The sequence below is a fragment of the Cebus imitator genome, unplaced genomic scaffold (genome assembly GCF_001604975.1).
Source record: "Cebus imitator isolate Cc_AM_T3 unplaced genomic scaffold, Cebus_imitator-1.0 Scaffold180, whole genome shotgun sequence".
In the NCBI taxonomy this organism is placed as follows: domain Eukaryota; kingdom Metazoa; phylum Chordata; class Mammalia; order Primates; family Cebidae; genus Cebus; species Cebus imitator.
The window spans coordinates 203,872-226,850 of record NW_016107495.1 but is presented as its reverse complement, the minus strand read 5'-3'; the positions used below and the strand labels follow the sequence as shown (position 1 = coordinate 226,850).

Below are 22,979 nucleotides of genomic sequence, written 5' to 3'. Positions count from 1 at the left end.
AAAGCAAAGCACAGCAGCTGCAGGCATGTTCTCAGGTCCCCGAATACCTCCAAGCCCAGGGAAGCCACATAGCTGCCCACCCCGTATTTGAACCTGTTGACCCCTGTCTGTCTCCCTGTTACTTCTGCCTTTGATTAGTTCTCTGCATTGGGGCCTCTGAAGACAACTAATCCCCACTCTTCTTGGCAGTGCTTGAGTGTTTAAAGACCATGCTTCTGTCCCTCTGCCCTCTCCGAGGTCTCACCACTGTCCGTGCTCTCTGTCCGCATAAGCAGTCCCCATAAACCAGGCCTTATGGTACGTTCTCTTCCTCAGATCTAAGCCGGACATTAAAATGGAGCCAAGTGCCGGGCGGCCCATGGATTACCAGGTACGTGGGCCTGGTAAAGGAGATCTCATGCCTTTCAGACTCTGCTCTAGTCGGGGCTTCTAGCCGGATGTGCATTATCCACTTTATTGAGGCAAGGATCCAGGGGTCATGGAGAACCACATGCTGAATATAAGTTCCCAAAGTAAGCTTGTCCCTGGGAGGCATTCCTAGAAGTATCCGTAGAAATGCAAACCCAGAGAGAAGCTTGAGAACTCTGCTCATGCTGGTCAAAGCCCTCCCAGAATTTCATGTTTAGCCCTGGACTTAATAGAGTAAGAAGCACCCAGAAAAACCATAAAGAGACCAAAGAGAACTACAGAAAAGTATTCAAACAGTTAAAATAAGAGCCTGTGAAGAAAGCTTTCCTGGTATGATGTTTAAATTGTTGTTTTCTATTATTTTATTGCTGGAAGTAATGTCAATTCTGGTTATCTCTGGATGATAAGAATGTGAGTGATATTTTTCTTCTTTTTGCTTCTCTGTATTTTCTGAGATTAACACAACTTTTTTATTTGTGTGCTCCTAAGACTAAAGATAAAAGACTGATGCAAAGTGAGGTTGACAGCTGTAAGATTGTGAATGTGGGTCAAGCACGGTGGCCCACACCTGTAATCCCGGCACTTTGGAAGGCTGAGGCAGGCAGATCACGAGGTCAGGAGTTCAAGACCAGCCTGTCCAACATAGTGAACTCCTGTCTCTACCAAAAATACCAAAATTAGCCAGGTGTGTTGGTGTGTGCCTATAATCCCAGCCACTGGGAGGCTGAGGCAGAAGAATCAGCTGAAGCCGGGAGGTGGAGTTTGCGCCACTGTAGTCCAGCCTGGCTACTGTAGTCTCAGTTAAAAAGAAAAAAAAGATTATGAATGTGGCCAACAGTGCAGGCAGTACAGGTGATGAGCACATCTGGTGGCTGCTGGGACACCATCTCTCAGGAACGGCCCAGGGACCTTCCATTGCTCCAGACCCTACCTTGGAGGCTAACAAGACTCAGCTATAAATCAGAAGCCTGCTGGGCATTCCTGGTACTGGGCGAGAATGCTGGCTGGTCAGAGGGGACAGGGCTTTCCCACCTGGCTGCCACTGCACTTCCTGTCCTGGTGGTGTTCCATCTGGGTATCAGCACCAGGCCCCAGAACCAGAGCGAGCCCCATTTCCCAGGATAAAGTTTTATTTTTGATGCCTATTTCCCATACCCCAATGCGCACCCACTTTTCTTTAAGGACAATCCCACCCCCCTCACTCAGGTGATGATGGAAAGAATGAGATGGCACTTTTCTATGTCAAAGGCACATCTGACCGTGTTTTCTCAAGAATATACCTCATCTCTCTTCATCTTTGATTTAGTTAGTTTCCATCTACTCAGCAACTGTCTTCCCAGGTGCCTGAAAAGCAGCCTAAGGCAGTGTCAAAGGGACCTATGGTTTTAAACAACATTGGGTTCCTTGGAGGTTTGAGAATCCTGGCCCCTCCCCTCTGCCAAAACCGAAACATAGAGTGTCCTGACTTCTGAGAGCTTTTCTGACAGATTGGGCTCAGGGCTTTGTTTCTCTGTGTCCTGAGAACAGGAAAATTCCAAAGGACAAAGACTCCAACTGAGATATCATGTTACTGGCCTGAGAGGTAAGGGCGCATCGAAAATAGTCATTATTGTTCATGAAACTTGTTTTTTGAAGGTTTGTTCTAGGCACTGTGCTGGTGCTATATATGTTTTCATCGAAGTTAATGTAATTTTTCAACCACCCAAATATAGGTGTTACTGCACTTTAGAGGTAAGAAAGTGATGCCCCAGGAAGGACAAGAGCTGGTCCCAGGTCCTTGCCACAGTTAGCCAAGGCTAGAGTCAGGGTTCAAGGCCAGGGGTGTCTGGCCACAGCCATCAGAGCAATTGACTTCTCTATATGAAGCCTTCTAGACAGCTTCCCCCTTCGGGTCCCTGGTTCATCTTCATCTGGCTACTTAATTCTTGTTTTCCAAACCTTTTCAAACTGCTTCCTACCAGAGACTTTTATTGACTGAACCAGACATTTTCCCCTTCAAAGACTTTTTAAACCTTCCGAACGGAACAAAACAGTTGTTGTCTTTAACTTGGTAGCACAGTATTTCCTGACAAGTTCATTCACCACTAACCTTTCAAGCATTAATACACTTTGAGAGAGAGCTAGAGGATGCAAATGTGAAATTATTTTCGCTTCCAATAAATCCGATGTATAAAGCAATAAAACCAGGCCGGGCACAGTGGCTCACACCTGTAACCCCAGCACATTGGGAGGCCGAGACAGGTGGATTGCTTAAGCCCAGGAGTTCAAGACCAGCTTGGCCAATATGGTAAAACCCCATCTCTACTAAAAATACAAAAATTAGCCAGGCATGGTGGTGCATACCTGTAATCCCAGCTGCTTGGCAGGCTGAGGCAGGAGAATCGCTTGAGCCTGGGAGGTGGAGGTTGCAGTGAGCCAAGATTACGCCACTGCACTCCAGCCTAGGTGACAGAGCGAGACTCCATCTCAAAAAAAAAAAAAAGAACCTCAGGAAAGACACCTAGTTGGTGAGGGGAGGGGAGCCTTAGCTGAACTCAGATCCAGGAAGGGTCATGAGGGCTCAGAACCATTCCAAAGTTGATGGCATTGAAAGAAACCTGGAGGTAATAGGACCATGGTGTACCCACACCCCTTGTTTCTTCCATTTAGAATGGATGTCACATGTAAACTCTTTCCTGATTATTGCCATCTCCAAGGCAAGAAACCAGAGCCACCTCCCTGTGAATGTGCAGTTTCCCCACCAGAGTGAGCAATGCTTGGCACTTGGCAGAGATGTTCTTGGTGGGTCAAGGGTCTTGAGTCTCTTCATTACCTTCTCTTCCTGTCACCAGACTTAATACATTGTCGCCCAACATCCCTCCAGTTTTCACCTCCATTTCATGCCCCTGCCATTGATCTGAGGTCCCCAGCCTCAATCGCATGCTTGTACCCACTTTCTACATGGTCTCCCTGCTCTCATATTGCCTCCTCCGCTCCGACCTGTATACCACCCCTGGAGAAATCTTCTGAAAATGCAAATCTGGTCATGTCACATCTCTGCCACCTGGAAAAGTGGGGAGGGGGTAATGGGTGTTGCAGAAGGACAGTACTAAAGGGCGCGCCAACTCACATCTCTGGCTCCCAGGGGGTGTTCTTGAAGCTGGATCAGGTCCCTGGGAAGCAGGTCACAAAGCATCGTTACTCTTCAGTTTTCCCAGGACAGGGGTGTAGATTTGCCATTCAGCATTGTTTCTTGTGATCACTTTCATGAGGCCACTGCGGATTATGTCCCTTATCTTGAAAGGAGATGGTGGAATAGTCAGCTTGTCGGTTGGTCCCAGCTGTGGCTCATTTGCCTTTTCGTCTTCCACCCTGGGAAAATAGTGTTCTCTGCTGACAATCGGAGAGAAGGATGGCCAAGCCCCTCCCCTAGAACCCTGGGGAATGAGCAGCTGCTTTTTTTTTTTTTTTTTTTTTTCAAGTGCATCATTTCCCTTTTCTAGAGCCCCAGGTGTGGTGGGAGGCAGCAGGAATGGCATTTCCCTTCCCTCAACACCATGCATGAGGTGGTCTTTCTCCAGCACCCTCAGCTTCACCTCAGGGCTGCCCCTCAACCAGCAGTGAGCACCCTCTGGAGCTTCTCTTTCCTTTGTTGCTCCTTCAAGCCTCTGCCCACCTCCCCTTTCACCCCCTTCCTCTACTGCCAGAGCTTCTGTCCAGGTTGTCACCTTCGCTGGCTCTGCTCCATGGAGGAAGGGAGAAACATATGAGTCCTGAAAAGGGGGACAGGAACAAGTAACCTGTCATTATGGCCAGGTCTCAAGTTGGAAAGCATACAAACCAGGACCAGGTACAGTGGCTCACACCTGTAATCCCAGTACTTTGGGAGGCCAAGGCGGGTGGATCATGAAGTCAGGTGTTTGAGACCAGCCTGACCAACATGGTGAAACCCTGTTTCTACTAAAAATACAAAAATTTAGCTGGTCATGATGGCGTGTGCCTGTCATCCCAGCTACTCAGGAGGCTGCAGCAGGAGAATTGTTTGAACCCAAGAGGTGGAGGGTGGAGATTGCAGTGAGTCAAGATCACGCCATGCACACCAGCTTGGCAACAGAGCAAGACTCCATCTAAAAACAAAATGAAACGAAACAAAAACCAACCACTCTCTTGGCAGTGGGAAGGTGACTTTCCGCTGGCTTATCCTTCGTAGGTGCCAAAGCTATGTCTGTCTGCTTCCCAGTCTTGAGTTATAGAAAACCTCTTTTTATTGTTGGTGGGAGTGTTCATTGTGGAAAGATTCACAGGGCTTTTAAAATCTTTGGCAAAAAAAGGTTCATGGAAGTTAAAACTCTATAAACTGTTGTGCAAAGGAGGGCTTTTAGTGTCTGTTTGCTCTCTTCACAGTAAACTTCTCAGAGCTAAGTTAGTTAGTCCTATTTCCTTTTTAGCTCCCCGAAGAAGCGGTGAAGATTAAACTTCCGTGAAGCTCCAGATTCTAAGCTTTGACTTCAGTCCCTTTGGCACTTCTCGTTCCAAATATAAATGTTTGCTCCCTAGCTCAAGCGTCACTTCCTTTGTAAATATCCCATTTCCTGGCAACGTTCTCATTATCATTGGAATTTCTATTTCCTTAACATTATTGCTTCTGATGTGTAGATTTTTCATCGCCTTCAGAATAGTTTTAAGACTTTGATGGACACTGGATGCTCATTTTAGTGGTCATTCTTTTTCATGAAAAGGGAAGATAATTCCCTTGAGTGTAGTTGTGCTTAGATGTTGCATCAAAGTACAAATAAAATATGAAATCTCCAAGATGAGAGGCATGAAGCGCAGCCCTCAGAGTCTCATTAGAAGAATGTACTGAGGTCCATGCTCATCCTAGCTGGGGAAAGGCTTTTCTGTTACAAGTTTGAGAGGGGCAGATGAGTCAATTCTAAGCATCGTGCACAACCTCACCTATTTGAGAGATCAACTGCTTAGCTGAAGGAAGATTCTATTGGAGTCACTCACATTTTATAGCGCTTTCTGCTGTTTAGGATGCATTTTGACACACACGATGTCATTTAACCCTCATACAACCTTATGGGTAGCTGGTATCTCTGCTTGTAGCTGAAAAACACAAGGCTATGTAGTCATTTGCTCTCACACCTGGCAACATGTCAGGTCTGGGGTTCAATGCCAAGGCCAGCAACCCCAAGTCCAAGCCTCTGTCTATCTCACCATGGCCACTCTGACAAGAACTGACACCTCCAAATTCAAAATGAGACCTGATGGCTTAAAATGAGCATTCGGGAAAAGTAGTAGTGACATCAAAAATTACCAGCGCTCTGGCCCTCTCTCTGTCTCTCTGTCCCTCCTCATATCTTTTTAGCTTGAAAAGCCAGTAATTAGCTGGACAAGGTGGCTTACACCTATAATCCCAGCACTTTGGGAGGCCAAGGTGGGCAGATCACCTAAGGTCAGGAGTTCCAGACCAGCCTGGCCAACATGGTGAAACCCCAACTCTACTAAAAATACAAAACTTAACTGGGCATGGTGACATGTGCTTGTAATCCCAGTTACTCAGGAGGCTGAGGCAGAAGAATTGCTGGAACCCAGGAGGTGCAGGCTGTAGTTAGCCGAGATCAAGCCACTGCACTCTGGCCTAAGTGAAAGAGCGAGACTCAGTCTGAGAAAAAAAAAAAAAAAAAAAAAAAAAAAAAAAAGCCAATAATCATTTGTGGTAAGCTCCACAAGGATGAATTTGTTGCAATCCCACCTGTGCCTGGCTCCAGCAGGTTTCCAGGAAACATTTGTTGCATAAAAGAACAACTGAAAAAGGGCTTCCAGGAACAGAAGTAGGATTCTGGGGAGCTGGAGTCCACTTAAAGGACACAGTAGAACCACACAACATACAATCACCAGGCTGGAAAACGCGGCTCGGGCAGGTAGCAAAGCCACACTGGCCACTCAAACAAAGAAATTCCCCAAAAGGAGAAGGGGCAGGAACGTGGAAAGGGGGCCAAATTCCAGAAACACAAAGACGTATCAGAGGCCTGCAGGCTTACATGAGAATTCCTGGAGCAGGAAATTAAATGCAAGTTAATGAAGACTTTAAAAGCTTTATTCCTGTGTGCATTAAACCTGTGGCATGGGTTTGGCAGCTCTTTCTGAAGCAGAGCCACCGATGCTGGGGAAGAACGCAGGGCACTTGGCATCACCCAGGAGCTTTAAAAAATATAGATGCCGTTGAACTTGTTCTTCCTCTCCAGTTCTTCTAATTGTGACGTTAGGGTGTCGGTTTTAGATCTTTCCTAATTTATCTTTTGGGCATTTAGTGCTCTAAGTTTCCCTCTACACATTGCTTTAAATGTGTCCCAGAGATTCTGGTATGTTGTGTCTTTGTTCTCACTGGTTTCAAAGAACATCTTTATTTCCGCCTTCATTTCATTATTTATCCAGTAGTCATTCAGGAGCAGATTGTTTGGTTTCCATGTAGTTGTTGATAGACAGGGTAAAGAAAATGTGGCACATATACACTATGGAATACTATGCAGCCATAAAAAAGGATGAGTTTATGTCCTTTGCAGGGACATGGATGAAGCTGGGAACCATCATTCTCAGCAAACTAACACAAGAACAGAAAACCAAACACCGCATGTTCTCATTCATAAGTGGGAGTTGAACAGTGAGAACACATGGATTCAGTGGAGAGGGGAATATCACACACCAGGGCCTGTCAGGGGGAAGGGGCTTAGGGGAGGGATAGCATTAGGCGAAATGCCTAATGTAGATGATGGGGTGATGGGTACAGCCAACCACCATGGCATGTGTTTACCTATGTAACAAACCCACATGTTCTGCACATGTACCCCAGAACTTAAAGTACAATAGATAGATAGATAGATAGACAGATAGACAGACAGATAGATATACATAGATGCCAAGCCGGGTGCATTGGCTCATGCCTATAATCCTAGCACGTTGGGAGGCCGAGGCGGACAGATTACTTGAGGCCAGGAGTTTGAGAGCAGTTTGGTCAACGTGGCAAAACCCTGTCTCTCCAAAAAAATACAAAAATTATTCAGGTGTGTTGGCGCTGGCCTGTAATCCCAGCTACTCAGGAGGCTGAAGCAGAAGAATCACTTGAACCCAGGAGGCAGAGGTTGCAGTGAGCCAAGATCATGCCACTGCACTCCAGGCTGGGCAACAGAGAAAGACTCCGTCAAAAAAAAAAAAAAAATACAAATACTTAGGCTGCATACCCTGGGATTGGACTGGATTGGTCTGGAGGTGGCCTGGGCATCAGGGTTTTTAATGCCTGCCTCTCTCCCTGCCCTGGCAAGTTAAGTCTAGTGAACACTGACTTAGAGGTTAGCCAGCTCATACTCCTCTAATATGATGACACTGAGGCCTAGAAGGGGAAAGAGCCCAGGATCACCCAGCAGATGAGAGGCAGTGGTCAGAGTGAAGCTCAGGAGCCCAGTGCTGGTTCCCGGGCCCTCCCTCTGGCCCTGCTGCCCCAGCCCCTGGACCCCTTGGGACCAGGCTCCCAGGCTCAGGCAGCTTTTCTTCTGGCTCCCCCTTCTCCTGCCCACAGGTCAGCATCACGGTGATCGAGGCCCGGCAGCTGGTGGGCTTGAACATGGACCCTGTGGTGTGTGTGGAGGTAGGCGACGACAAGAAATACACCTCCATGAAGGAGTCCACTAACTGCCCCTATTACAACGAGGTCAGTGGCCCTGTGGGGAAAGGGGCCCCCTTAAATGTGGCAGGAGTGTGGGCCCCAGGAGAAACAGGAGTGGCTGGGAGTCAAGGAGCACACAGGGCTACCAGCAGGGGTGACCTGTCCTGTTACAGCCCCCAGCACACTGACACACAGAGCCACATCCTCTGCACCCCCAAGTCTAGAGCCCAGGCTGGCTCAGGTCTTTGACGTGTACACGACCTGGGTGCTCCCGTGCAGCCCCCAACAGTGCCTGTGAAAGAACTGCCCACCCCACCCCCAAGAGGCCTGGTCCCCACTGTTTTCCAGGCCTGAGCCCAGGGACAGGGCTGCCTGATTCCAACCCAGGGAGGCATTGGCCCCATTAATAAGCACTTTCTACTTGCCAGGCACACTCCTAAATGATTCTGAGCTGGACCATCCCATGTTATCACTGTCATTTCCCTTTTTCACCAAGGGACAGCGAGACTTCTGAAGGCAGACCTTGTCCAACCTCACAGAGCCAGCATCGAGTTCTGGGTGCTTGCCCTTGGCATGCTAGTGGGGTTCTGCCCTCTTGGGTCGGCTCCTTCATGGTTGCCTGGACCTCTGCGGGCTTCCTTCCAGACCACTGGCCTTGACTTTGGGGTGTGAGAGAGAAAGCACCCAGTACCCACTCCTATTCCTTCCGGCTATTTGAGGCCACATCAAGGGTGAGGGACCTCAGAGGCCACCTACTTCAATCTCCCCATCTTACAGAGGAGAATACTGAGGCCTCCATGTGGACGGGCCTTGCCCACAATCTCAGAGAGTGTGGCTGATGGAGCAGAGGCCAGACTGCCCACCCAGCTTCCAGCCCAGGGCTCTGGCCACCATCACAAATGTGGCACCTTCGTTCCCGGGCTTCTAATGGGACCTCATCATAATCAGCCCTAAGAAGGGATGTGAGAAAAACACTCACTCATCCAAACCCAAAGAATGGACTGTGAGGCACAAAGAACAGCAAAAGTGAGACTTTTAATGGTGGTCTTGCAAGGTCAAGTGTCTAGTGGGCAGGTACACCCAGGGCCACTACAGCGGCTCATTTACCTCTGAGCATGCAAGTCCCTCCCCCAGTTTCTCATTAGTTGAGTACAATGGGGTTACAATCTTCCCTCATGTCTCCTAAATTTCATTATCCCCCTTATAAAGTTATACCCTGGTCACTTTCCCCGATTAAGTTTCAATTTCCCAACAACGAAACTTTCTTCCCTTGTATGGGCCAACCCCTCCTCTACATTCTGTTCACTTATCATGACCTTCTAGGTCCATGAGCCATGCTGTTTCTTACATCCACAGGCTGGCTGTCAGTGCTTAGACTTATCATGCCTTGAAAATGAACCATTTAATATGTTTTCTCACAGGGATGCCCAGACCTTTCCCCGATGCCTGAGCACACATCAGACTAGCCCAGAAGCCACTGGCCTGGTCCCTGCCATCCCTTTCCTGGAGGGTCCCCCAGTCTGTTTCTCCTGGTGGCTCCAGGCAGTGAGGGGTGCCAGGCTGGCCCAAGTAAGGCAGCCGAGTCCCGTCCCCTGAGGTGGGTGAGGGCTGAGGTGCCCCCTGTAGCGTGGGGGAGAGCATTTCTCAGGTAGCTCTGGGAGTCCTCGGGCTGTGCACCTGCAGGAAGAAAACCCAGGCCCATCTCTGCCCTTCAGCATGGGCCTTTCTGAACTCTCCTCTGTGACCACAAATCGACTCTGCTCTCCCAGCTGCTTTCCCACAGGCCCCCAGAGCTGAACAGCCTGCTCAGGCCCCCCCAGCCCCAAGGACATTCAGGATTGACATCTCTGGCCTTATGTTAGGACGCATCCTGGCTAGACAAGCCTCCGCCTAGATAGGCATCTATGTTCCCATGACAGGCATGGAGACAGGTCCCCGTGGTTACTTGATAGCAGTGAAGCCACATTTGCTGACTTGAGGGATCTCCCTCCACCAGGCCCCCACACCTTGGGTTTTATTCAAATTACTTCCTCTTCCCCAAGGGCACAGAGCTGGTCTCCCCACTCTGTGGCTCCCCCAGAAAACTCCTACTCACCCGGCAGGGCCCAGCTCAAATGTTCTTGCTACTGAGCAGCCTTGCCTACTCTGTCTGGGTCAGAGGTCAGCACTCCCCTTTCTCCACAGCAATAATGTCCCGGAATTGAGGTTGGTCCTTGGTGTCTCTGTCCTCCTGGTGGGCTGGAGGCTCCCGGTCTCCTGCATCGCTGTATCTGTTCAGAGCCAGGCATATACTTGGAGGGCTTCAGTAGCACTCACCCAAAGGAAGACAGAACATCCACTAAACATCTGCTGCACGCCAGACAGTGGCACGCAGGGCAACACGGGGGCTGCCGAGATGAAGGAGGCATAGTGTCTGCCATGCACAGGTCCCCTCCTCATTTCAGCCTAGGATCCTTCTACATTTCTTATTTGTATCCTCTAAGACTTTTCATTCTGTGCATCTTCGGACGATCTGAAATGTGTTTCTGATCATATTTTTGTTCTTTTTCACAAACCCAAGTAGCTCTGATTTTGTTTCTCTTTCCTCTAAACTAGGGTTTCTCAAACTCAGCACTATGCATATTGCGGACTGGATAAATTCTTTGTGCTGGGATTGTCTTGTGCTGTGTAGGATGCAAGCAGCATTCCTGGCCTCTACCCAGTAGATGCCAGAAGCAACCCCCTCTTAGTTGCAGCAACCAAGACTGTTTCCAGACATTGCCAAATGTCCCCTGGGGGTTAAAATTGCTCCCAGTTGAGACCATCACTCTAAGCTATCTTGCTATGATTCCTTCCAGCCTCTTCTCTTCCCTCTTCTTCTCTTCCTATGCTACATTCCTTTTCAATGAGGGACATCCTCCTCATTGTGGGTATGTATTATTTCTAGCTAATTTTCTGAGCTGGTGGGAACCTTCCTTTGGCTCCATTAAAATAACAGAGGGAGGTGGGAACAATCAGCATGACTTAGCAGATACCTAAGCTGTTACAAAAGGAAAATATGCTCAGGAAGTAACAGGAATTTGATTGCAGACAGCTCAGAGAGTTCAGGATTCTGGTCCTAGCTCAGCTGGCTCACTCCCCTGGGGCTCGTACAGCTCTGGGTGTCTGGCCTGATGGCACTGCCTGGCCCTGAGCCTGCCTGTGTGCAGGGAAGCTCACAACCTTTGCCCTTCCAGTACAAGTCGGCCATTCACAGACCAGACTAAGACTCCTTTCCCATGTGTGCACCTGGACCTGTCCTGGGCACCTTGGGAGTGCCGCCATCCTTCCTGCTGCCTAAAATCTACCTCTGGATCCTTCTCTTTCTACAGCCCAAAGAACCTGGCATTGCACAGCCCAACTTTATCTTTGTTTTTCTTCCAGCCCCTTCTCCCTTGCCTGTAAGGTGTTCTACTCCAGCATATGCTAAGTACAACCATGAAGACCCCCGTGTGCTCAAGGATAGGAACTAGGAGTCTGTCCTCTCTCCCTGGGCCTTTCCTCATTCCCACACACCTCTCCAGTGACCACCTTTTTCCCTCCTCCCTCCACAGTCAGACCATGTGGGTTGTCTTCACTTCCTCCCCCAAGTCATACCTCAATCTCTGCAGGGTTTCTGCCTCTAGGTGCCATTGACACTGCTCTCCTCAAAGTCACCAAGGACCTTGCTGCTCCTGAGTATAATGCCCATGTCATCCTCCTCTCCCTTGATCACCCAGTTTCTTTCATCCTGCTGCCTGCTGCTTCTCTTGGGGGCCCTTCATGCCACTGTCCTGCTTCCTCTCCATCCATCTCCTCCAGCTCCATCTCCCCATCCTGCCTTCTTGGCTGAAAGGCTGTGGTTTCTTGGAGCCCTGCCTGGGCCTGCTTCCCCTCCCATACGCTCCCTAGGTATCTCCTCCATCCTCAAGGTGTCAGTGACCATCTGTGTGCTGACAATTCCCATATCCATATCCCCACCCACCTCCCCAGAGCTTCAGAACCCTGGCCAGCACCCGCTGGGCCTGTTAGTGTCATGCACAGCTGTTGCTGTTTACAGTGCGTGTGCCATGGGTGCACACCTGGGTTAAAGGCTTGACCAGGTTGTCTCATTGCAACGTCACAACCACACCTTGAAGCCCCCCCATGTGAATGGCACCCCTGGAGCAGTTCAACACAACAGCCTGGATCATATCTCCACATTCATACGACAATAGGTCAACTGAGGCTCAGGGAAGAAAGTGACCGACCCAGCAGTAACAGCCAGATGGGGCTGGCTCTGTAGCTGGCTTTACCCTCAGGGCTCAGGGGCCAGCCCCAGCAGCCAGGAGCACGTTCTCTTCTGACATTTTCCCCAAGCATCTTGGAAACATTTCTCCCTTCTCCCCCACCATAGTTCACCACGGCAGCAGCCCCTCTACTCACTGTCCACACCCTTATCCTCAGCACCTGCACACCCAGGCCAGGGAAAGAGGTGGGGATTGCACATGCGCATGGCAGCCCACAGCATCAAAGGACAGGGCACGCCCATGGCATCTCACATCCACTGCCAACTAAGTGCTTTGGCACACCATGGTTCATCTGCTCTGACACTTGCATTATTTTACAGTCCAGCATCTCTGAAGTTGGGATGCGTCTCCTGGGCAGCCTTGTGGCTTAATGGCAATGTCCATGTGGCCTGTTAAACCGTAGTAGATCTTACATCCAGTAGCCACTTCAGATTTGGTAAAATTTATGTTACCATGTCTCATCAGGGCTTCATAACAAGACTCTGAGGTGGGTGTCATTATCCCCATTTCACAGCTCAAGAAACTGAGGTTCAGAGAATGTGTTGCTTAAGGCCACACAGCTAGAAGTTACAGAAGTGGGATGAGGACCCAGGTCTCCTGGCCTTGTGCTCTTCTGAGCACAGTACAAGGGAGTAGGCTGTTCCACCTACTGTTCCCACTTCCTTCCCCACCCCACACTACCCAGCACCAGCCCCACCTAGGGGATGGGGCTCTGTTTCCTACCACACACCACCAGGGTCAGTCAGAATCAGAGTTGCACCTGCTGCTCCTCTGAACTTTGGGGCTCAGGGAAAATGGCCTGGGTACAGACATGCACTGCCAGGAGGGAGGGGCCCAGCACTGCCTGGGCTGTAGGGGCTGCCTGCAGTGACAGCAGGCCTGGGTCCTTCCCCCTTCCAGTACTTCGTCTTCGACTTCCACGTCTCTCCTGATGTCATGTTCGACAAGATCATCAAGCTCTCGGTGAGTGGGGAGCAGCCCCTGGCAGGCAGGGCTACTCCCTTAAACTGTACCCTTGTGCAGACAGGAGAGGGGGCCCCCTCTGGCTAGACCCATCATAAAGAGGCAGCACTGTGCCTAGACACATGGCTGGGCAAGTGGGGCACAGGCTGGATTCTGGCCCCTGCCTGCCCCTCTCATCGGGTGCCTCTTAATAGTGTATTCGCCCGTACACAGCGGCTAGCGAGAAACTGGCATGGGTGGGAAGAGCTGATGCAGAGCCTCAGCGAGCCACCCAGTCTGCCAAATGCCCTCCCACTTCACTGCAAAGCTTGTGTCCCACCGCTGCCCCATGGAAAGCTCCTCCTCGCCGGGGCTGACAGGTGGCTGTGGTTCTGCCTGAAAGGTGATTCACTCCAAGAACCTGCTACGCAGTGGCACCCTGGTGGGCTCCTTCAAAATGGACGTGGGGACTGTGTACTCCCAGCCAGGTGAGTACCTGCGCACGGCCAGCCAGCCAAGGGGTGCATGGTTCAGGAAGCATGATGCACAGGGCCCCTCCCACTGTGGCGGTTCCTGAGTGCAGCCTGGCAAGGACCACAGTCTGGCGACTGTTAGTACACACAGCCATCTGGCCTGCAGAGAAGTGGCACGCACAGTCTGTACACAAATGCAGTGAGCAACTGTGCACCCAGTCTGGTGGGTTCTCACTCATAATCAGGTCAGTAACTCCACACAGAGCCTGGAAGGAGCTCCAGCGCACACTCAGGAGCACGTGGCAGCCTGGCGCATCACTGGCCATATGCAGGCTGACAAGTACTGGTAGAGGATACAGTGAGGGAGACCCGTCACAGCCTGCAGAGGGGCTATGCCCAGACTCTGCCTCCTGGGCTGGCACCCACTGAGCAGAACCCCTTTTCACCCCTCCTGAGTAGTATTTGCTTTCCTTGCTAAATGTCCCCAATTCATCTAACCATGCACACCTCTATCCATCTACCCCTGTATCCATCCATCCACTCACCCATCCACAAATGCATCCACCCACCCATGTATCCATCCATCCGCCCACCCACCCATATATCCATTGGTTCACCCACCTATCCACAAATCCATCCATTCACCCATATATCCATCCACCCACCCATATATCCATCCATCCACCCATTTGCCCATCACAGATCCATCCATCTACCCATCCATCCACAGATCCACCCACTCACACATATATCCATCCATCCATCCCCCCACCCACCCATCCATATATCTACCCACCCACCTGTCCACATATTAATGGCTCCTTCTATCCAATAATCCAGCCACCATCTGTCCATCTATCTCTTAGCCAGCCAAGCAGCTCAGCACCCATCCCTCTGCCCATTTCTGCACCCATTTAGCTATCTGTCCATCTCCCCATCCAACACACATCTGCTCTGGTGAGACCCTGAAGCTCCTGGGATATCTGGGACACAGCCCCTCCTCTGAGGCCTGCCAGCCTGGCTGAGGTTCTCCAGTTACTCCTTATACACGTGCCTTCCTGTCCTCTCGCGATGCTTGCCCGTCTCTTCAGAATCTACTGTGGCATTATCTTTCCTGAGACACAGGTGGCCTGGCTATCCCCAGAAAGGCCGACTTCTGCACACAGCCCCTAACACCTCCAGGAGTGACCAGGGCCACAGGCTTGCAGGATGCAGGCCTGAGCTGCAGTAGAAGGTGGAAGAGGAGGGAGTGAAGGAGGGAGGTGCTGAGCCCTCGAGAGTTCAGTGCCCACAGAACACCCTAGGAAGCAGATTCTGAAGGCACCGTGATGGGCTTCCCTCTGCTTGCCCACTGGGCTTAAAGTAAACCTGAAGGGGCAAATCCTTCCTAAAGTGCCTCCTTCCCTGACATCTGTCCTTCCCTCCACATGGTCCTAGGTTATGGGACACTGGGATGAGACTGCCAGGCCCGGTCTTTAGGACTCTCAGTCTAAAATCAGAGACAAACAATACACAGATCAGCACAGTGCACAGTGAGATGGGAGATGTGCACAGACAGCCCAGAGAACGCCAAAGAGCTCAGGATCAACTCTTCTGTGGAAGTCAAGGAGGGCTGCATGGAGGAGGAGAAACTTGAGCAAAATGAGTAGAAGTTTACCAATTGAATAGGGAGAGGGAGAGGTGGAGGTGGAGAGAGCAGGGATGAGGGTGTTCCAAGCTCAAAGAGCAGCAGATGCAAAGGTGTGGAGGTATAAAAAGGCAAATAAAACTTCAACACGAGTTCAGTGAGGAGGAACATGGGGCTGGGTGGGCTCAGCAGAGTGAGTCAGGGAGCACTGGATCAGGAGCCCACAGGCCATGCCTTTTGTCTTCACCCCAAGGCACTGGGACACCCCAGAGGGGCTGAAGATGGGGAGCAGGAATGAGAGCCTCCACCTGGGAAGGCCCTGTGGACAGCTGTGTCCTTCACAGCTGTGAGAAGCCTGGCCGACTGGGGCAGGCCGTAGAAGAGGTCATAGGCAGAAAGAACAAAATTAGGAGGAGGCTGTCCCTCCCAAGTCACACCACTCATGGGACTTATGTCCATGAGTGGGCCATGTACCCACACCCACTGCCCTGGCTCCAGAGGACCTCAGACTCTGTCACCCCCTGGGCTAGGGACAGGCAGAGCTGTGGCCCCGGGTCCCAGGATTCTAGAGGCCAAGACAGCATTTGGCTCTGCCACCCCTCAGCCTGCCCTGAGCACTGGGAGACACCCTGGGTGGGGGCGTCTGGTGCAGTGCCCACCCCTCACCACTGCAGAGCACCAGTTCCATCATAAGTGGGCCATCCTGTCTGACCCTGACGACATCTCCTCGGGGCTGAAGGGCTACGTGAAGTGTGACGTCGCTGTGGTGGGCAAAGGGGACAACATCAAGACGCCCCATAAGGCCAATGAGACCGACGAAGATGACATTGAAGGGTGAGGCCCAGCTACCCCAGCCCCTGGAGCCTGAGCCAGCCCTTCCTTCCCCCAGGGGGCTTCCGGTGAGGGTTTGCTCAGAGCACCTGCCACCTGTCTCCTCACCCTAGTCTCGCCCACTCTCCCAAGCAGCCCCAAGCAGGGGAAGCGGGTGACAGAGGATGGCTGAAAATAACAGTCCTTTGACATCTTTTCTGCCAGTGAGAAGCAGGGTGGAAAGCGTCAATACTGACAGACCAGAGTCCAGCAGCTGCTGGGTCCTGAGTGTAGCGCAGGTTAGCGCTGGGAAAGCCAAGGTTTCTTTTGGTGTGCCAGTTCCAGGCGGCTGTTGAGAAAGATTCTGTGACTCTGTCTGGAGTCAGCGGGTAAAAGTGCTAGGATCAATGAATCCTGTCTTTCATGAGCTGGAGGAGGGAGAGTGTCTACTATGAACTTTTTGTCTGTGAAACAAAGGATACAGCACAAACCTATAGAACACTGATGATAATACTAAGATCATATCCCAATGTACAATCTATAAACCATTCATAAGCTTTAGCGTGCTTGAGCCAATCACATTCTCAGAAAGTGGGTATTATTACGGCCATCTTAGCAGTGAGGAAACTGCAGCTCAGTGAGATGGGAAGATCTGCCCAGAATCCCACAAGGGGCAGGTGCCATGAAGGCAAGTGTCTAATCCTAGCTTAGCAAACCCCAGCTGTCCCTTAGAGACCATGCCAGGACCCAAGGGTGTGTAGATGCCAGGACAGGGGTTGGGGGTCTGCTCCGGCCACCATGGCCCTGGCTTATATGTGCTGGTAGGAACTTGCTGCTCCCTGAGGGGGTGCCCCCAGAACGCCAGTGGGCCCGGTTCTACGTGAAAATTTACCGAGCAGAGGGGCTGCCCCGTATGAACACAAGCCTCATGGCCAACGTAAAGAAGGCATTCATTGGCGAAAACAAGGACCTCGTGGACCCCTACGTGCAAGTCTTCTTTGCTGGCCAGAAGGTACTGGGGTAGGAGGTACAGGAGGCTGGGGCTGGGTGACAGGCATCACAAATGCAAGCCGATGGGCGTGGGACCTGGGGGGCAGCTGGGGGGGTGAGACAAGGGTAGGAATTACGTCGGCCAGGGACAGACTTAGACAATCCTCCCTGCCTCCTGGGGTCGACGGTGAGCTGCGCCGCAGGCATGAGAGGGAAGAGAGGCTGGGGGTGTGGGAAGAGAGGAGACAAATCCACACACAGGCATGTATGCGCACATGCACCCACTCACACACGCACACACCCATCACACATGCACGCACCCACTCACACATGCACCCACTTATGCACGTACTCACACATCAACTCACACATGCACACACCCACTCACACATATACACACCCACTCATGGACGCACTCAGGCACACACCCCCACACACCCACTCACACACCCTCACACACACACACACATGCACCCAATCACACATGCACATATACACCCACACACCACACATGCACTCACACACACACATACCCTCACTCACACATGCGCACATACACACACGCTACCATTCATGCACGCACACACACCCACTCACACACGCACACCCACTCACACATGCACACACCCACTCACACGCGCACGCACCCACTCATGCATGCACTCACACCCACTCACACACTCACACACGCACACACCCACTCACACATGCACGCACCCACTCACACATGCTCGCACTCACAGATGCCCTCACACAGGCACACACCCACTCACACACGCATGCACCCACTCACATCCCCACTCACACAGGCACACACCCACACACACCCACACACACACCCTCACACACACACACACACACACACATGCACCCAATCACACATGCACATATACACCCACACACCACACATGCACTCACACACACACATACCCTCACTCACACATGCGCACATACACACACACACACCCACTCAGACACATGCACCCACTCACACATGCACATATACACCCACACACGCACACATGCACCCAATCACACATGCACACATGCACCCACTCATACACGCACACACATCCACTCACACACACATGCACACGACCTCATCCTTGCTCCCCCTTCCACCAGGGCAAGACTTCTGTGCAGAAGAGCAGCTATGAGCCCCTGTGGAATGAGCAGGTCGTCTTTACAGACCTCTTCCCCCCACTCTGCAAACGCATGAAGGTGCAGATCCGAGACTCGGACAAGGTCAACGACGTGGCCATCGGCACCCACTTCATTGACCTGAGAAAGATTTCCAATGATGGAGATAAAGGTCAGCAGCAGAGACTGGGTGTGCTACGGGGAGGGAGTGGGCTGAAGGGAAGAAGTAAATGAGAACCCTCTCTTCACACCACCACCATCAACTCCGGACCCCAGCCTCATGGGCGCTCCCAGCTCTGCTCAGAGCTGGCCTGAGCCCAGCTGACTGGATTTGACAGTTAGTAGCTGTGTGACCTGTTTTCCTATTTGTAAAGTAAAAATAATGATTATATGATCTAATGATAATATAGTCTGAATATGCATAGTCTGAATATGCATATTATTGCAGTGTATATACTGCGTTTGTATATCATTACAGTGTGGGTGTATATATAGGACCTAATAATAGCAATAGTGCCTATCTGCATAGTCATGGGGATTGACCACCTGCTGGGAACCCTGCACTGTGCTGAGTTCCAAGGACATAGAGTGAGATAAGAATCTGTTCCCGCATCCAAGTGCTCACTGTGTATTAAGGAGATAGATGTGCTACCAAATGGTCAAAACATAAGGCAGAAGACACAAAGGCCACATGTGGTCTGATCCACGGATGTGAAACATCCACAAATCCATAGAGACAGAAAGGAGATTGCCGGTTTCCGGGCACTAAAGGGAGGGGAACTGGGACTCCCTGTGAAACAGGTGCAGAGTTTCTTTTGAGGGGGTGGAACTGTTCTGGAATTAGATGATGGTTTTACAACATACTGAATATACTAAAAACCACTGAAATGTGCACTTTAAAATGGTGAATTTTATGTCATGTGAAGTATATCTAAATTTTTTGAAAGCTCTAAGTGTGTTTTTAAAAAGCAGAATAAAAAGCAAACGAACCAAAAACCTTGGATCATGCGGTCCCTGTCAGAGGGACTTGTGCCTAAGCATTGGGAGGGCTTCGTGAGGAGGCAGCATTTCACAGGCGGAGCTGGAGACGGAGGGCCTTCAGCGAGGGGGGCGGGGTCTGCACCAGTCGGGTGACCGTCGTGGGACAGATCGGCAAACATGGCTCAGGGCCCAAGGCCATGCTGGGGACTTGGAAGGACTGGCTCTGTCCTGCAAGTAGACTGCTGGAAGCTCCTCCTCCAAGTTCCAGGAAGCAGGGAGCTAGGCTTTGCCTCCCCACCATATCCACCTCAGGCCCCCACAGGGAAGAAGTAGACCCAAGAGTGTGCTCCCCCAAAGTGCAGCCTGAGAAAGCTGCCCCACCCCTGCCGTGCACACATGATGTCCTCAGCTCAGCACCCAGGAGCTGGAGGCCAGGGAACCCCCAAAGAAGTCCCTCTTCCCCAGGGAGCCCCTGATGTGATGCAGGCCCTTTTTCTCCCCAATGCCACAGGCTTCCTGCCCACGCTGGGCCCAGCCTGGGTGAACATGTACGGCTCCACACGTAACTACACACTGCTGGACGAGCACCAGGACCTGAATGAGGGCCTCGGGGAGGGCGTGTCCTTCCGGGCCCGGCTCCTGCTGGGCCTGGCTGTGGAGATCCTGGACACCTCCAACCCTGAGCTCACCAGCTCCACAGAGGTGCAGGTGGAGCAGGCCACGCCCATCTCAGAGGTGAGACCCCAGGCACCGTGCTGTCCCCCAACGCCCCCAGCTCAGCCCCTTTCTCCCCAAGGCACCTGGGTGCCAGGCTTTGCCTGTTGCTGCCCTGTCTACCTGAGAGGTCAGACGTCAGGATTCGGCTCCTCCCCAGGAAGCAGAGGCCCCCACTCAGCCCCCAACAGGACTCTGCCCTCATCTACTGCCTGCCTGTGCTCTGTCTTATGACAGCCGCCAGGTCTCACGAAGGTGCCTCCCCTCGACCCCTCTTCCCAGCCCCACTGTCCCTGTGGTGTTTGAAGCCAGCCCTGCTTCCATGGATGTCCAGGCGTGGGGGCAGTTGGGGTCTGGGCTGCCTGGCCCCAAAGCCGGATGGGATGCCCCCACCATCCGCCCCCAGGGCCTGTCTGTGAGATGGAAAGAGGCCAGGCCCTCGGCCTGCCATCCCTACTCAAGCTCAGGAATGGTTTGAACTACCTCCCCACAGAGCTGTGCAGGGAAAATGGAGGAATTCTTTCTCTTTGGAGCCTTCCTGGAGGCCTCGATGATCGACCGGAGAAATGGAGACAAGCCCATCACCTTTGAGGTCACCATAGGTGAGTGCTGGGCCCATGGGGCTTCAGGCCTCGGCTGCAGGTGGTGAGTATGAGGCTCTGCACCCCAGCCCTGAGGAGAGGGGCACATTGACCTCTTTCCCCTGAGTAGCCTCAGGCATGCAGGAAACAGCTTTATGTGTGCATGGGGGTGGACCAAGCCCCAAAGAGGGGCCAGCCCTCAGCTCCACCTACAGGGTGAGGCTGTGTGTGGGGCCTGGGGCAGAAGGCAGGGAGAACCCTCCCGGGGCTGGAGAGGAGAGAGTGGGAACTCAGGCCATGGCCCAGGCTGGGGCTGGGCCTGGCACACAGGCGTCATCAGGACTCCCCCACCTCTTAGCGGAGTGGGGACATGGGCACCTCTCTCTGGCTAGTGTTGTGTCACATCTGAGCCCCCTTCACTGACTCACCCTGCCCGCTTTCCCAAACCCAAGGCAGCACCGGATTGGACAGTGGGCGGGGCCTGGTGGGGAACACGCTGAGACCTTCTGGGCCCATTCTGCCTCCAGGCAACTATGGGAACGAGGTGGATGGCCTGGCCCGGCCCCAGCGGCCTCGGCCCCGGAAGGAGCCCGGGGATGAGGAGGAAGTAGACCTGATTCAGAACTCCAGTGACGACGAGGCCAGTGATGGCGGTGACCTGGCCTCAGTCTCCTCCACTCCACCCATGCGGCCACAGGTCACCGACAGGTGGGCCCAGCCCCTCATCCTCTTTGGCCTTCCCTCCCGCCTCCCTGGGTCCCCAAGACCTCACCTCCCGCCTCTGCCCACCCCAGGAACTACTTCCATCTGCCCTACCTGGAGCGGAAGCCCTGCATCTACATCAAGAGCTGGTGGCCGGACCAGCGCCGCCGCCTCTACAACGCCAACATCATGGACCACATCGCTGACAAGCTGGTCAGGGCCGGGGGTGGCCAGCAGCGGTGGGGCCTGGGGGAGAGGGTGTAGCCTGCAACACAAAGCTGGTCTGCCCAGGGAGCTGCAGGAACGGCCCCAGCAGGACATCTGTTCCCATCCTCAGCCCCAGGTCCCAGGGCATGGACACGAGCAGGGGCCACCTCTAGTTACTGCAGCCCCCAAGGAACCTGGGGGCAGGAGTGTTGGGTTCCCTGATTTTTCCAGAAATCTTAAAAGCAACACTAAGGTGCCAGACATGGTGACTCACGCCTGTAATCCCAACACTTTGGGAGGCCAAGGCGGGTGGATCACCTGAGGTCAGGAGTTTGAGCCAGCCTGACCAACATAGTGAAATGCCGTCTCTACTAAAAATACAAAAATTAGCGGGACGTGGTGGTTCGTGCCTGTAATTCCAGCTACTTGGGAGGCTGAGGCAGGAGGATTGCTTACCTAGGAGGTGGTGGTTGCAGTGAGCAGAGATTGTGCCGCTGCACTCCAGCCTGTGCGACCGAGCAAAACTTCATCTCAAAAAATAAAAATAAAGCAAGGCTAGAGAAGGGAAGAAAATGGGGAGAAGGGAGAAGGGAGCAGTGCCTTCCCATCCTGGGTGGGCAGGGACCAGCAGATAATCCCACCCTTCCCTGAGCTATTGCTGTACTCTGAAGCTCAGCCAGCTCATATTTTATAAAAATGAATTAAAATCTCCAAAAAAGATCAAGGCTAATATGAGGTTTGCTCCCAGCCCCCTGCCAATGTTCTCCCTGCAACCCTTGCCTTGTGACTATAACCACAATTAAAGCCCCTAGCCTTTCCAGTGTGACCTGGGCCTGCAGTTATCTGCAAGGCTTCTCCCTAAGGAGTTGGGGTACTAGCTGACCTGTGTCTCCTGTGGGGCCTGGGTGCTCCCAGTGATCTCAGAGTCAGAGCCACGCCCTCCTTCCCCAGGCATGTGTTCCCATCCCCTGCCACAGGCCCCAGCATTCTGGAGTGAAGTCAGGATCCTGGTGCATCCAGTCTGGGGTTTCCCTCTGTCTCTGGCTTCCCCTGAGCCCCCTCCCTATCCCTGAGTTCTGCCCAGGCCCTGTGAGCCCACCAGAGCCACAGACTCACAGCCCAGAAGTGGCTTCTTCCTTCAGGAACTGAAGAACCCACGAACACCAAGGTCTCCAGGTTCTGAGAACAGAACCTGGGAAATTGATGACTTCCTCATAATGACCGATACTCAGGATGGCCCTAGAGAGAGCTCCCAGATCATGAGGTCCCTCACTCACCTGATCAACGGGGTGGAGACATTTGGGAAGGCTGGAGAGGCGGGGCTGTGGCCTGGTGTCACCCACACTCCTGGTTCACAGGAAGAAGGCCTAAACGACGTGCAGGAGATGATCAAAACAGAGAAGTCCTACCCTGAGCGTCGCCTGCGGGGCGTCCTGGAGGAGCTGAGCTGTGGCTGCTGGTGAGACGGGAGGG

The 22,979-nt window shown here is 52.4% G+C and overlaps 1 protein-coding gene across 10 annotated transcripts in view; it reads left to right on the top strand.

Moving 5' to 3' along the window:
* OTOF (otoferlin) overlaps nt 1-22,979 on the top strand; it is a 99,256-nt gene that overhangs the window by 56,501 nt on the left and 19,776 nt on the right. For 7 of the 10 annotated variants that reach the window (XM_037744609.1, XM_017545538.2, XM_017545540.2 and 4 more), the window contains 12 exons: nt 316-370; nt 7,967-8,098; nt 13,240-13,302; nt 13,685-13,769; nt 16,056-16,215; nt 17,017-17,203; nt 18,307-18,493; nt 19,814-20,037; nt 20,510-20,618; nt 21,125-21,305; nt 21,392-21,512; nt 22,865-22,965. In XM_037744609.1, coding sequence (XP_037600537.1) covers nt 316-370; nt 7,967-8,098; nt 13,240-13,302; nt 13,685-13,769; nt 16,056-16,215; nt 17,017-17,203; nt 18,307-18,493; nt 19,814-20,037; nt 20,510-20,618; nt 21,125-21,305; nt 21,392-21,512; nt 22,865-22,965 — 1,605 coding nt within the window. Of the gene's footprint in view, nt 1-315; nt 371-7,966; nt 8,099-13,239; nt 13,303-13,684; nt 13,770-16,055; nt 16,216-17,016; nt 17,204-18,306; nt 18,494-19,813; nt 20,038-20,509; nt 20,619-21,124; nt 21,306-21,391; nt 21,513-22,488; nt 22,771-22,864; nt 22,966-22,979 lie in introns of those variants that run through there. The other 3 variants (XM_017545543.2, XM_017545544.2, XM_037744614.1) reach the window with 2 other exon arrangements.